General features: G+C 52.3%; 2 protein-coding genes across 2 annotated transcripts in view; one reads left to right on the top strand and one right to left on the bottom strand.

Moving 5' to 3' along the window:
* Positions 1-4,716, top strand: part of ELAC2 (elaC ribonuclease Z 2) — a 26,823-nt gene extending 22,107 nt beyond the window's left edge. The window contains exons 17-24 of the mRNA XM_008588539.1: positions 406-544; positions 1,049-1,087; positions 1,223-1,332; positions 1,958-2,057; positions 2,137-2,257; positions 2,505-2,583; positions 3,192-3,336; positions 4,081-4,716. Of these exons, the coding sequence (XP_008586761.1) occupies positions 406-544; positions 1,049-1,087; positions 1,223-1,332; positions 1,958-2,057; positions 2,137-2,257; positions 2,505-2,583; positions 3,192-3,336; positions 4,081-4,317 (970 nt within the window). The 3' untranslated portion in view covers positions 4,318-4,716. The remainder of the gene's footprint in view (positions 1-405; positions 545-1,048; positions 1,088-1,222; positions 1,333-1,957; positions 2,058-2,136; positions 2,258-2,504; positions 2,584-3,191; positions 3,337-4,080) is intronic.
* A 679-nt stretch (positions 4,717-5,395) lies between these two features.
* The window catches only part of ARHGAP44 (Rho GTPase activating protein 44), a gene marked incomplete at its 5' end in the record, with an annotated part of 69,025 nt that continues 63,758 nt past the window's right edge, over positions 5,396-10,662 (bottom strand). The window contains one exon of the mRNA XM_008588540.1: positions 5,396-6,946. Within this exon, the coding sequence (XP_008586762.1) occupies positions 6,807-6,946 (140 nt within the window). The remainder of the gene's footprint in view (positions 6,947-10,662) is intronic.

Genomic DNA, 10,662 nt, shown 5'->3' on the forward strand with positions numbered 1-10,662 from the left:
AAAAACAAAGATTCCCTTTAAGGATTAAGTGTGTTTTCCCCCTCATTCCCCAAAAACTTTTTTTTTTGGATGCCTAGCGTATGTGTAGGTTTGTATACTTGATTGATTGATTGGCAGCTAACCGGTATGGGGATCCGAACCCTTGATCTTGGCTCGGACCAACTGAGCCAGCCAGCCAGCCCTAAGGTCTATACTTTAAAAGGTTTCAGGGTTCCATGTATAATTCTTTATATAAAGAGGACAGACACATGTAAAATTACTTCTATGGTTAATTTAGTTAGGAAAATCCTGTGGCCTTATGGAAGACAGAAGTTTCCCCACCTGCTTCCTGCTCTTCTCCAAAGCAAACCTCGTTCCCTAAATTGTCACTTCCTGTTGGTGCCAACTCTTGTTCATCCTCTGCAGCTCCGACACGTCTCTGCTCCTGGACTGTGGCGAAGGTACATTTGGGCAGCTGTGCCATCATTACGGAGATCAAGTAGACAGAGTCCTGGGCACCCTCGCGGCTGTGTTTGTGTCCCACCTGCACGCGGATCACCACACGGTGAGTGCTGGGCTGGCTCACAGAGCCGTGGCCTGCGGGAGTTGCTGCCATGTGGGGTCTCCACGCTGGGCTGCTTTCCTTCCCCCCCATATCCAAACTTGCCCAGAGCTTTTGTTATTTATCTCTCGCTACAACGTGGTCTTTTACCAAACCCTGGCACAGCCCTTCTGCTCTGAAAGAGTATCTTGTCTTTCTGTCTGCTTTGTTTCTATGTACCAGCATGGGTTTCGGCTTCACCCTTTTCTTGAATCTCGTCTGCTCAGCCCACACAGAGGAAACTTTGGCCAGGCATGGGAGACGTGTCTCATGTTGGTCTCCTAGGGGCCGTTGTCCTGCCTTCCAAACACGAGCCACACTGCTTTTTGTGTGGCATGTCAGGGTCATGGGTCAGCGTGTGTCACGCCCCAACTGCAGCAGTGGTAGACAGCTGGTGATTAGATGGCCAGCACGGAGAAAAAAATCGAGTTTGGACCTGGCTAATCCATGCGTCCTTTTCCCTTCCAGGGCTTGTTGAATATCCTGCTGCAGAGAGAACAAGCTTTGGTAAGTGCACATTTGATGGACATTTTGAGTTTCCTGGGTTTGCACGTAATCAGCCACACCTCCTGCTGCTCCAAACTGCTTTTACTGGGATGTTCGTTCTGTCGTTGACTCGACACTCAGATTTCTTTATTTCAGGCGTCTCTGGGGAAGCCTCTTCGCCCTCTGCTAGTGGTTGCTCCCACCCAGCTCAGGGCCTGGCTCCAGCAGTACCACAACGAGTGCCAGGAGGTTCTGCATCACGTTAGGTGAGCGTCCAGGGTAGCTGCCACCAAGGCCATTGCCTTCCGCCACCTCCTCTCCTTCAAAGCTCAAAGGCGACATTGGGGCAGTTAATTGTATCCCCTGGCAACTTTGCCCTTAACTTTGTCTCAGATGGCAGAAGCAGGGGAGAAACGCTTTGACTCCACGGCAAACACCAAGAGATGGTTTTCAACTATTGTCCGCTTTCTCTGGAGCATTTCTTCTCGGCCCTCATTCCAGTTCTGTACTGCTTTCTAGACTGGCCATCATTTCTCCATGAGACAGTTCTGGGGCCAAGCACCTGAATAGCTGGTTAGCACAGAGACCGTCCACACCGGCTGACTGGACGGCTGGGAGTTGGATCCTCTGCGCTTCAAGGGGAAGGCATCTCATCTGCCTGAGTCGCCCATGGCCCACACCCGTTAGGTTTCTTACAGTGGCCCAGGGGGGTTGGTTTGGCTCTTTTTTTATCCGGCTACTATTTCCCCATCTTAAGCAATTGTGATTTTAATTTCATTTCTTCATAAGAATAATTTTGGGGCTCTCCAGACAAAGACTTGAACTTTAATTCCAGGTGTTTATTTTTTTTAAATGTTTATTACAATTTTGAAATGTTTTGTATTCTTACAGTATGATTCCTGCCAAATGCCTTCAGAAAGGGGCTGAGGTCTCCAGTCCCACACTTGAAAGACTGATCAGTTCATTGCTGGGAATATGTGATTTGGAAGAGGTGAGGGGCACGGCCGCAGGTGCTGAGGTGGGTGAGATGGAGCACAGAGCTACAGAGCCCTGAAATCCTGCTTGTCCAGTTTCAGACCTGCCTGGTCCGGCACTGCAGACATGCGTTTGGTTGTGCGCTGGTGCACACGTCCGGCTGGAAGGTGGTCTACTCAGGAGATACCATGCCCTGCGAGGCTCTGGTCCAGATGGGTGAGTAGAGGAAGAAATGAGCCTCACCAGGGCTTCTCAGGTTTGTGCAGCTGGAGGTGAATGTGGACGAGCTTGCAGGGAAGCATCAGCAGAGGCAGCAGACTTGGGTGGTCAGTCTCTGATAACCAGATTTTCTGGTTGTCGTCCTATAGCGCAGACAAGTTACAGGGCCAGGAAACAGCTATGTGGTCCAGGGCATGTGCTGCTTGGCGGAGGACTCTGCCTGATGCCCGTGCTCCTTCTCCAGGGAAAGATGCCACCCTCCTGATACACGAAGCCACTCTGGAAGATGGTTTAGAACAGGAAGCAATGGAAAAGACACACAGGTAGCAAAGGCTGGTCAGTCCTCCTTGTCACCTACCCCCTCGGCCTGCCCCCAAGTGAAACTCTGAGCAGCCTTGCGTTTGTCCCCTTGGGAAAGCCTGTGCCCTCTCGTGACATGGGCTGGCCTGCTTCCTGCATGGGCTGTACGGGCTGCCTGAACCTGCGGCGGTTCTCAAATGGTTTCTCTGCCTTTATTTCTGCACTGTTCTCTAGGCAAGCTTCTAGAATGAGGCATGGTTTTTTGAAAGAATTGGTGACAGGCTGGAATAAACTTTAAGTCACATCAGGGAAGCTGGGGGATGAATCTTGGGCTGTTTCCATGATAGAGTGCCTCACCCCAGCCAAGCCCTGTGCTTTTTCTCAGGTGCCCTTGCTGACAGGAGGTGTGACAGCAGCACAGGGGCAGGCTGCACTTAGGAGAGTGGAGTGGGTGAAGGATCTGGCCCTAAGAGTTTGCGTTGGCTAAAGAGGTGCCAGTTAGTTAAGGACATCTCCGGCATTCCCTGGGTGCCTAAGCAGGGTGAGCCCCAGGGTCCGTGCTGGTGCTCTGCGCTGGTGTCCTGGCCTTGGGGCTGCTTCATTGTCTGCTATGTGTGTCCCTCCTTCGCAGCACTACCTCCCAAGCCATCGGCGTGGGGATGCGGATGAATGCGGAGTTCATCATGCTCAATCACTTCAGCCAGCGCTATGCCAAGATCCCCATCTTCAGCCCTGACTTTAACGAGAAAGTGGGAATTGCTTTTGACCATATGAAGGTCTGTATGTCACATGGGCTAGCTGGGGTGGGGACCAGGGCAGGAGATGGGACTTCATACACTGCGCAGGGTGGTTGGTTAGAGATGCTTTCTGGCTCAGGGCCAGCCAGTAAGAGGATATTTCTCTAGCACTAGGTTAGTGTAGCTGGTGCCGGGCCTGCTGGTGAGACCCTCCTGCAGGGGTCTTCTTGACCCCAGTCTCAGGTTCCCTGGGCGTTTGAGTCTTTCTGGCCTACACTGTTCACATGGTCACATCATCTGTGTCTCAGCACAGACCTGAGGCAGGTGCACGGCCCTCGTGCTTCTTGACCCCAGTCTCAGGTTCCCTGGGCGTTTGAGTCTTTCTGGCCTACACTGTTCACACGGTCACATCATCTGTGTCTCAGCACAGACCTGAGGCAGTGGGAAAGCCAGACCCGCCCCTCGGGGTTTCTGGAATGAAAGGGCAAGGCCCGAGCCGGGCGTTTTTGAGGAGCTTGGTTTGGAGAGTCCGGACCGCTTTCCCGTTCCTCTCCTGAGGCTTGTCCACTGTTGCCCCCACAGCCTGGTGTGAGGAGGCCGTGCCACTGTCTCTAGAGGGCTTCCTGCGTCCCTCCAGGGCGTTCTTTCTCTTCAGCTGTGATTGGCTGGCTTGAGGGTTTGTAAGGAAGGGGGAGGTGACGTCTGCTGTGTGCGCACATAATCTTGTCACTTGCAACTCCTGTCCCTCTGAGGTGTGTCCTGGTCCTCCACCTGGCCTTCTAGGTCTGCTTTGGAGACTTTCCGACGGTGCCCAAGCTGATCCCCCCGCTGAAGGCCCTGTTTGCTGATGACATCGAGGAGATGGTGGAGCGCAGGGAGAAGCGGGAGCTGCGGCTGGTGCAGGCGGCCCTCCTGTCCAGGGCACGGGCTGGCGGCCCTGAAGACGGGGAGCCCCAGCAGAAACGGGCACATGCAGAGGAGCCTCAGAGTCCACAGAGCAAGAAGGTCAGAGCCCAGTGAAGCCCAGGAGTGATCCTGAACTCTGAGGACTGTGCCTCTTCTGCTCCGTGCATGGCCCCCATGTCTGCTCTCCTTGCCTGGTGGAAACTAGAGAGCAGGATCCAATGAGGAGGTGTGGAGCTGTGCTGAGACCAGGGCTCCTGGATGGCTGGCGCCTGGCACCGCTGTGAGACAGGAGGCTGCCAAATGGAAGCAGGCAGGTCTAACTAATTCCGATCAGTCTTTAAAGTCATCTAGAAACACAGAGGGTGGCACCCCCCCTCGCCTACTCCAGCAGTGTGATTTCCTCTGCATGCCAGGGAAAAGGAAAGTAACAGGATGTTGGGTCTGAGTGTCTCCGAGACTCAAGGAATAGTATTTCCAAAGAAGCAGCCACAATAAAGATTGAGTGGATCCTGAGTTCTTTTCGCTTCATCCTGGTGCTGCTTCAGAGCAGGGTCTTCTGCGTGCTGTGGAGAGGGCTCTCCATGCCTCAGCATTGTGGCTGCCAGGTACCCAGTGTGCCCTGGAAATCAGCTCTGATCAATCACAGCAGGGACCTTTGGAGCCTGTCCCCAGGGAGCCACCGTCCTCACCAGCTGAGTCTTTTGACAGAAGTCCAGCTGTCCTGGCTCACAGAGGTGGCAGGGTTTCACATACTGTCAGGGCCTGGGCTGGGCTGGGGCAGTGGCTCAGGGACATGGCAGTCCTCCCATTGTTCTGGGTAGAAGTGGAGACAACAGATTTGCTCTCTCGTGCCCCATAATGAGCACAAGAATCACCCTTTGCCCTTGAAAGTTTTGAGAAATGTCACATTGGGCTGTCTCCCTTGCCTCCTTGCAGGATTTAAAAAGAGGTTAAGTGCTTGAAAATTGATAATATTTTTTTCAAAGTTGAATCTAATGTATAGTTGTGTATTCTCCCTACCCAGGGGAATATGGAAAGAGCTTTAAATACTCAGGTGACGAGAGAGAAAGATACAGGCCAAGGACTCGGCCTTCCGCAGTGGTGACCTTCAGGCTTCCTCCTGAGGCAGCACATGCGGTCAATGACTGTGTTTTCCACAGGTCAGTGGTTAAAACAAGAACATATGCCAAGCTCAGGGATAATAAATCTATTTTAATAACATTATTTTTGACAACGATTTGTACATGTATTTAAAGATAACTTTCAACCCCCAGGCTCTTACAAATTGGGGATTGAACTGCCCTTGCCAGGAAGTGAGCAAAGCTGTAACATCAGAAGTCTGCAGTCCCTCTCAGAGAAGGACAACTTCACACTGCTGGGAAAAAATGAGCATTTAAATTTTTCATTGTACACCTGTACATCGGTTTAGAGTGAATGGCTCAAATTAAACAAATATAGAGAGATTTCATATGTACAAATATTATATCATGTATAGGTATATTATATCTATTTTAAAAGGATAAAATTTTAAACTCTGACTTTGCATGCATGGCCCAAATCTGTTTCTCACTCCCTTAATCCCAAAGTGTAAATGGGCTTCCCAGTGGCTCCCCTCCTCCCCGTGACTAGATGGAACTTCGTGAGGAGGGACAAGAGGTGGATGCTGGTGAGCAAAGCTGGCCACACCGCAGGCCATGTGCAGGGGCCGGTGTCACAGCGGGCTGCCGCCCCTTTCCTCCACGTGCTTCGGGGAACAGAATTATTGCTATTCAGTTGTAACCTCTGGAAAGAAGAGACAAGCTTCAGGAACCCACACACCTAATGAGCTGGGTGCCTCAAGGTGCCTGGAGGGGTGGAATTACTCAGCTAATGTTTTCGCAGGGGCATGGAAGCTATCTTTGGGGTATCCAGACATTGTCCAGATCATTTCTGAAATTCAGAAGTATGAAATGATTGAAGGTAAAGGGAGCTTTCAGTCACAGTGGGGGAAAAAATAAAACTTAAGTGAAACAAATTTTGTTTTAAGCCATTTACTTTGGAGCCCTCTGATCAAGAGTAGCCTAAAAGGATTAACTGGCTGGCTCTCCCCTGAGCAGCAGACAAAGGTCAATGCCCCAGGACTTCTGAATTCCAGACCTAGTCCAGCTATAAGTAAAATGGTCCCCTACCGTCCTGTTTCCCTTCTGTAGCTGTTAAGCTGATCCTGCAGGATCTGACTGTAGCAGCCCTCGGGTCTAACCAGGTAGCTTAACCTTCCTCTACAACCCCCACCCTGCAAAGGACATTTCTGACAAGCAAGCCCGTGGGTAGAGAGAGGTGGGTGTTGCTTGGCATGGAGGCTGAACATGGATCAAAATAGGCACAAAGTCAAAAGGCAAAGGTCAAACAAAAGGCCGAAGTCACCATTTGAAAGGAACAATCTGCACCACCACCATCTGCCACACAGACTGGAGACCAAAATTTTCTGCCAAGCTGCACCCTCCTGTTGGCAGTGACAGCCGAGAGCCAGCAGAGAACACTTGGCAAGCTCACAGACGGTGCTCCTGCGGTGTTTCCAGGGCCCATGTATGTATGTACACGCATGTCGGGGACGGGGTGCCACGTCAGAGGGCAGTGCTCTCAGACTCTTCCTCCGAGTCCCTCTTGTCAGTCACTGAGTGTCGCCGCACGTGCTCCAGGGGACTCAGGCGGAGTGTTGATCCGAGCTCTATGTGGATGGAGGGGATATCAAAGTGGACAAGATCTGGAAGTTGGCAGAGAGAGGCAGTTTAAAGGGAGCTTCTGGCTAAAGAGCAGCTACTTGCAGGCAAATACAGTCAGCCTTAGGAAACGGGCAGTTTGGTTATTCTAGGGTATTTAGTGCATGATCAGGCTGCGGGTGGGCCGGCTTTGCTTCTACCTTGTGAGCTTGTGGGACCAGAGCATCCAGGTTTGGCCACAGTAGTTCAGACAGGATGGCTTTCCCCCACTAAGCCACACTGTACTTGATTCTTGAAAAGGATGCTCTCTGGGCAGGTCTCAATGACATCTTTTTAGGGATCTATATCAGATCCCTAGAGTCTGCAGGGACAGGGCATAAGACAGCAGAAAAACAGCAATGGGGGAAGCGTGAGCAGGGGTCTCCTCTCTAAGACACGTTTTGGGTGGCTGATGGAGGCAGAGCGGAGGGCCTCCCCCAGGACCCTGGTAGTAGTTAGGGCAAAACTGGTTCCCTGAGTGGGGGAAAAGCCCCACTTCTGATTACATCCTTATCATGAGCACTAAAGGTCATTCCTCCTGGTGAGATGTCCAGGATAGGTGTACCTGAAGCGACAGGGCTCAGTGTCTGTGGACACCTGTGAATCGGCAAAGGTTAAGACAGAGGTCCTTAGAGCCCGCAGCTCAGTCTACAGCAGGCCCGTCTGACACACCAACCCTGGGGCTGCAGCCACCGCTGGGTGGGACACTGGTAAGGCTGAGCTTGCTGACTGCTCTGGGGGCTGCAGGAGGCAAACTGGGATGTGACAGAGCCAAAGACCCACAGGTCCCTTGGAACCCTGACTCTCCATCATGTTCTTTCGCCTCCTTTCCCTGCTTAGTTTCTGGCCCTCCCTGAGCTTTGCTGTCAGTCTAGGCTGCAGCAGCACTCCAGAGTGACAAAGGAAGGGAACCTGGGGCCACGCTCAGGGGCTTTTTGTTTTGTTTTGTATTTTTGGGTGAAAACAAATGTTCAGACTGAGTGTACAGACACACATTTGGACATTGTTGTAAAAGACGTACAAACATGGAAGTTCTGGGATGAATGTCCTCGCCCCCACCGCCCACCCCCCGGCTGTCCTGAAACGTCATTCCAGCCTGGCTGTGTTTCACTGCCTGAGGGAGGAGCAGAGATTTGGGGGGATTGAGGCTCGGCTCAGCCAGTGGCCCTTATGCCTCGCAGGACGTCTGGGACCCTGGGGCTGCCCCTGCCCTTCCGTGGCTCACACCGAGTCCCGGTGTGAGGCCGCGCCGGCCTGGCACTGTGCAGGGTTCGCTATCAGGTAAGAGCACAAGCTCCAGGGCTTGCATTCAAAATCCCAAACCTGTCACGTAGCACAAGTGTGACCTCAGACAAGATTCTTCCTTCCCTGTGCCTCAGCAGTCAAATGGGAATGATAAAGGATGCTGCTGAGTTTAGACATGACAGTTTAGAGAGAGCACTGAAAGACTGCAGCCCAGAGCAGGTACGTGACAGGGAGCTGCTGTTCCCTGAAAGAGGCCCCTGTGGAGAAGAGCACTTATCAAGGGAGCAGGATGTAGGGAAGGGAGCCCCCACCAGCATTCTTGGGAAAGGGGAGTATGACTTCTTTCAAGGTTGCTTGAAAGTGTCTGTTAGGAGACCAGTCTGAGCACCAGACGGCCCTGGCCACCCCGTCTCACTGAGGCAGGTACACCTCTCCTGGCTGCCTTCAGCTTCGTGCTTCGGTTTGGGTTTTGAGCACCTACTCCTTTATAGGAGGAGACTGGGCAGATACTGATATAAATGCTCCCAAAATGTTTGAGTTGGATAGAAGGAACCTGGCTGGCCACAGACACCAGGGATGGAGGCAGGGGAAGCTCAGGATGAGAGCTAACACTGCGGACTCTTCAGGGAGGAAGGCGGACGTGAGAATTTACGCCTGAAAGTGGAGTTGTGCAGGTGCGAACCCACGGTCTCAGAGAACAAGGTCCAGGCCAGGGTGGTGGACCCTTTGCTGGGCTGCATCGGGGGTGTCCTCCCATCGAGGCACTTTCCTAAATAAAGGTGTAGGTGACTATTCCCCAAGGCACTGGGCACAAAGGTCTCCAGCAGGCATATCACATGAAGAACAGATCTGTTCCCCCTCCAAACTAGGTGATTCCAGTGAGCGGGAAGGTGGGAAAAAAGTCTGCTGTTTTTTTCCACCAGCTCCTTCTAATGAAAAGAAAGAAAACAAAAGGCCAGCAATCCCAAAAAGCCAGATGAGCTCACGGGTCAGATCATTCCTGCTGAGGCCGGGGAAGGCTGGTAAGAGTGAAGCGGCCATGCGGTTGGTCTGGGCCACATGCAGAGAGCGGGCAGTGGGCGCGGGCAGCTGGCCTGGCTGGCTAGGGGACGTGGAGAGGGGCGAGGCTGGGGCCAGCTTACCCTGAAAATCCCCCTCACACGTATCCAAAACTGCGTCCCTCATGTCACACAGCTGCAAGAACACAATGACAGCATTCGGAGAGAGGAATAAACAACAAAACACGAACGTAATGAAAACACTACAGCAAGTGTCACGGTCCCAGGTGGGCCACACCACATCACGACAGATTCTACATTGGCGTGAGGCCTGTATATATGGGACAAAACAAGTCTGCTGCCTAAAGGGCTTTAGAACAACACGGGCCGCAGGGCAGGGGGACGGTGTTACCCTGAAGGTCAGTGGACCTCGCACCTATGCCACAGAAGGCCATGCCTTCCCTTTCTCGTAGAGCCCTGGGGGCAGGTCCCATTGCCCACTTTTGCCCCCAAATTTGTCCTCTCATTCTGCTTTTTTCTTTCCCCTGCATGACATCCTCTGCTCATTCACTGCTCACAGTACAAACACTACCTTGTGTCCGTTCTTTGGGGTGGCTGGAAAAGTCGGCAGACGTGGCCCATTGGGAGGAGCTGCCCCCATGAGCTGACTCGGGTGACCTCGAGCTCCTGGGCAGGCGTGGCCTTCCCCAAGGGCAGTGGGCCCGTCCCCGCCCATCATAGGCTCAATCAGGAAAACTACTGGGAGGTAAGTGACCCTCACTGTCACTTTTCAGGGAGAAACTTCCTTCATTTTTTATAAGCCTCAGGGTAGATAACGGCAGCTGCACATTCAACATTAATCACATCCCAAAATAAAGAAGCCGGATTGCCAGATGGCTCTTCCCCATAATATTTAAATCTCCTGACCCATCACAAATACTTGCAAACTTGACTAGCTTTTTCATGGGCAGCAGAGAACAGATCGCTTCCACCTAATCGAGGGGAAAAAATCACCCTTTTGGACAAGGATGGGGAAAAAACACAGTATCCTTGACTAGCTTTTTCATGGGCAGCAGAGAACAGATCGCTTCCACCTAATCGAGGGGAAAAAAATCACCCTTTTGGACAAGGATGGGGAAAAAACACAGTATCCGTGAGGGATACCATGAGGGATACCATGCACCTTAGAACCCAGGACAGCACTGTTCACTGGTGTGTGTGTGTGTGGGGGGGAAGTCTGTGAGGGATACCATGCACCTTAGAACCCAGGACAGCACCGTTCACTGGTGTGTGTGTGTGTGTGTGGTCTGTGAGGGATACCATGCACCTTAGAACCCAGGACAGCCCTGTTCACTGGTGTGTGTGTGTGTGTGGTCTGTGAGGGATACCATGCACCTTAGAACCCAGGACAGCACTGTTCACTGGGGTGTGTGTGTGTGTGGTCTGTGAGGGATACCATGCACCTTAGAACCCAGGAC

Source organism: Galeopterus variegatus, unplaced genomic scaffold (assembly GCF_000696425.1).
Source record: "Galeopterus variegatus unplaced genomic scaffold, G_variegatus-3.0.2 Scaffold4889, whole genome shotgun sequence".
Taxonomy (NCBI): domain Eukaryota; kingdom Metazoa; phylum Chordata; class Mammalia; order Dermoptera; family Cynocephalidae; genus Galeopterus; species Galeopterus variegatus.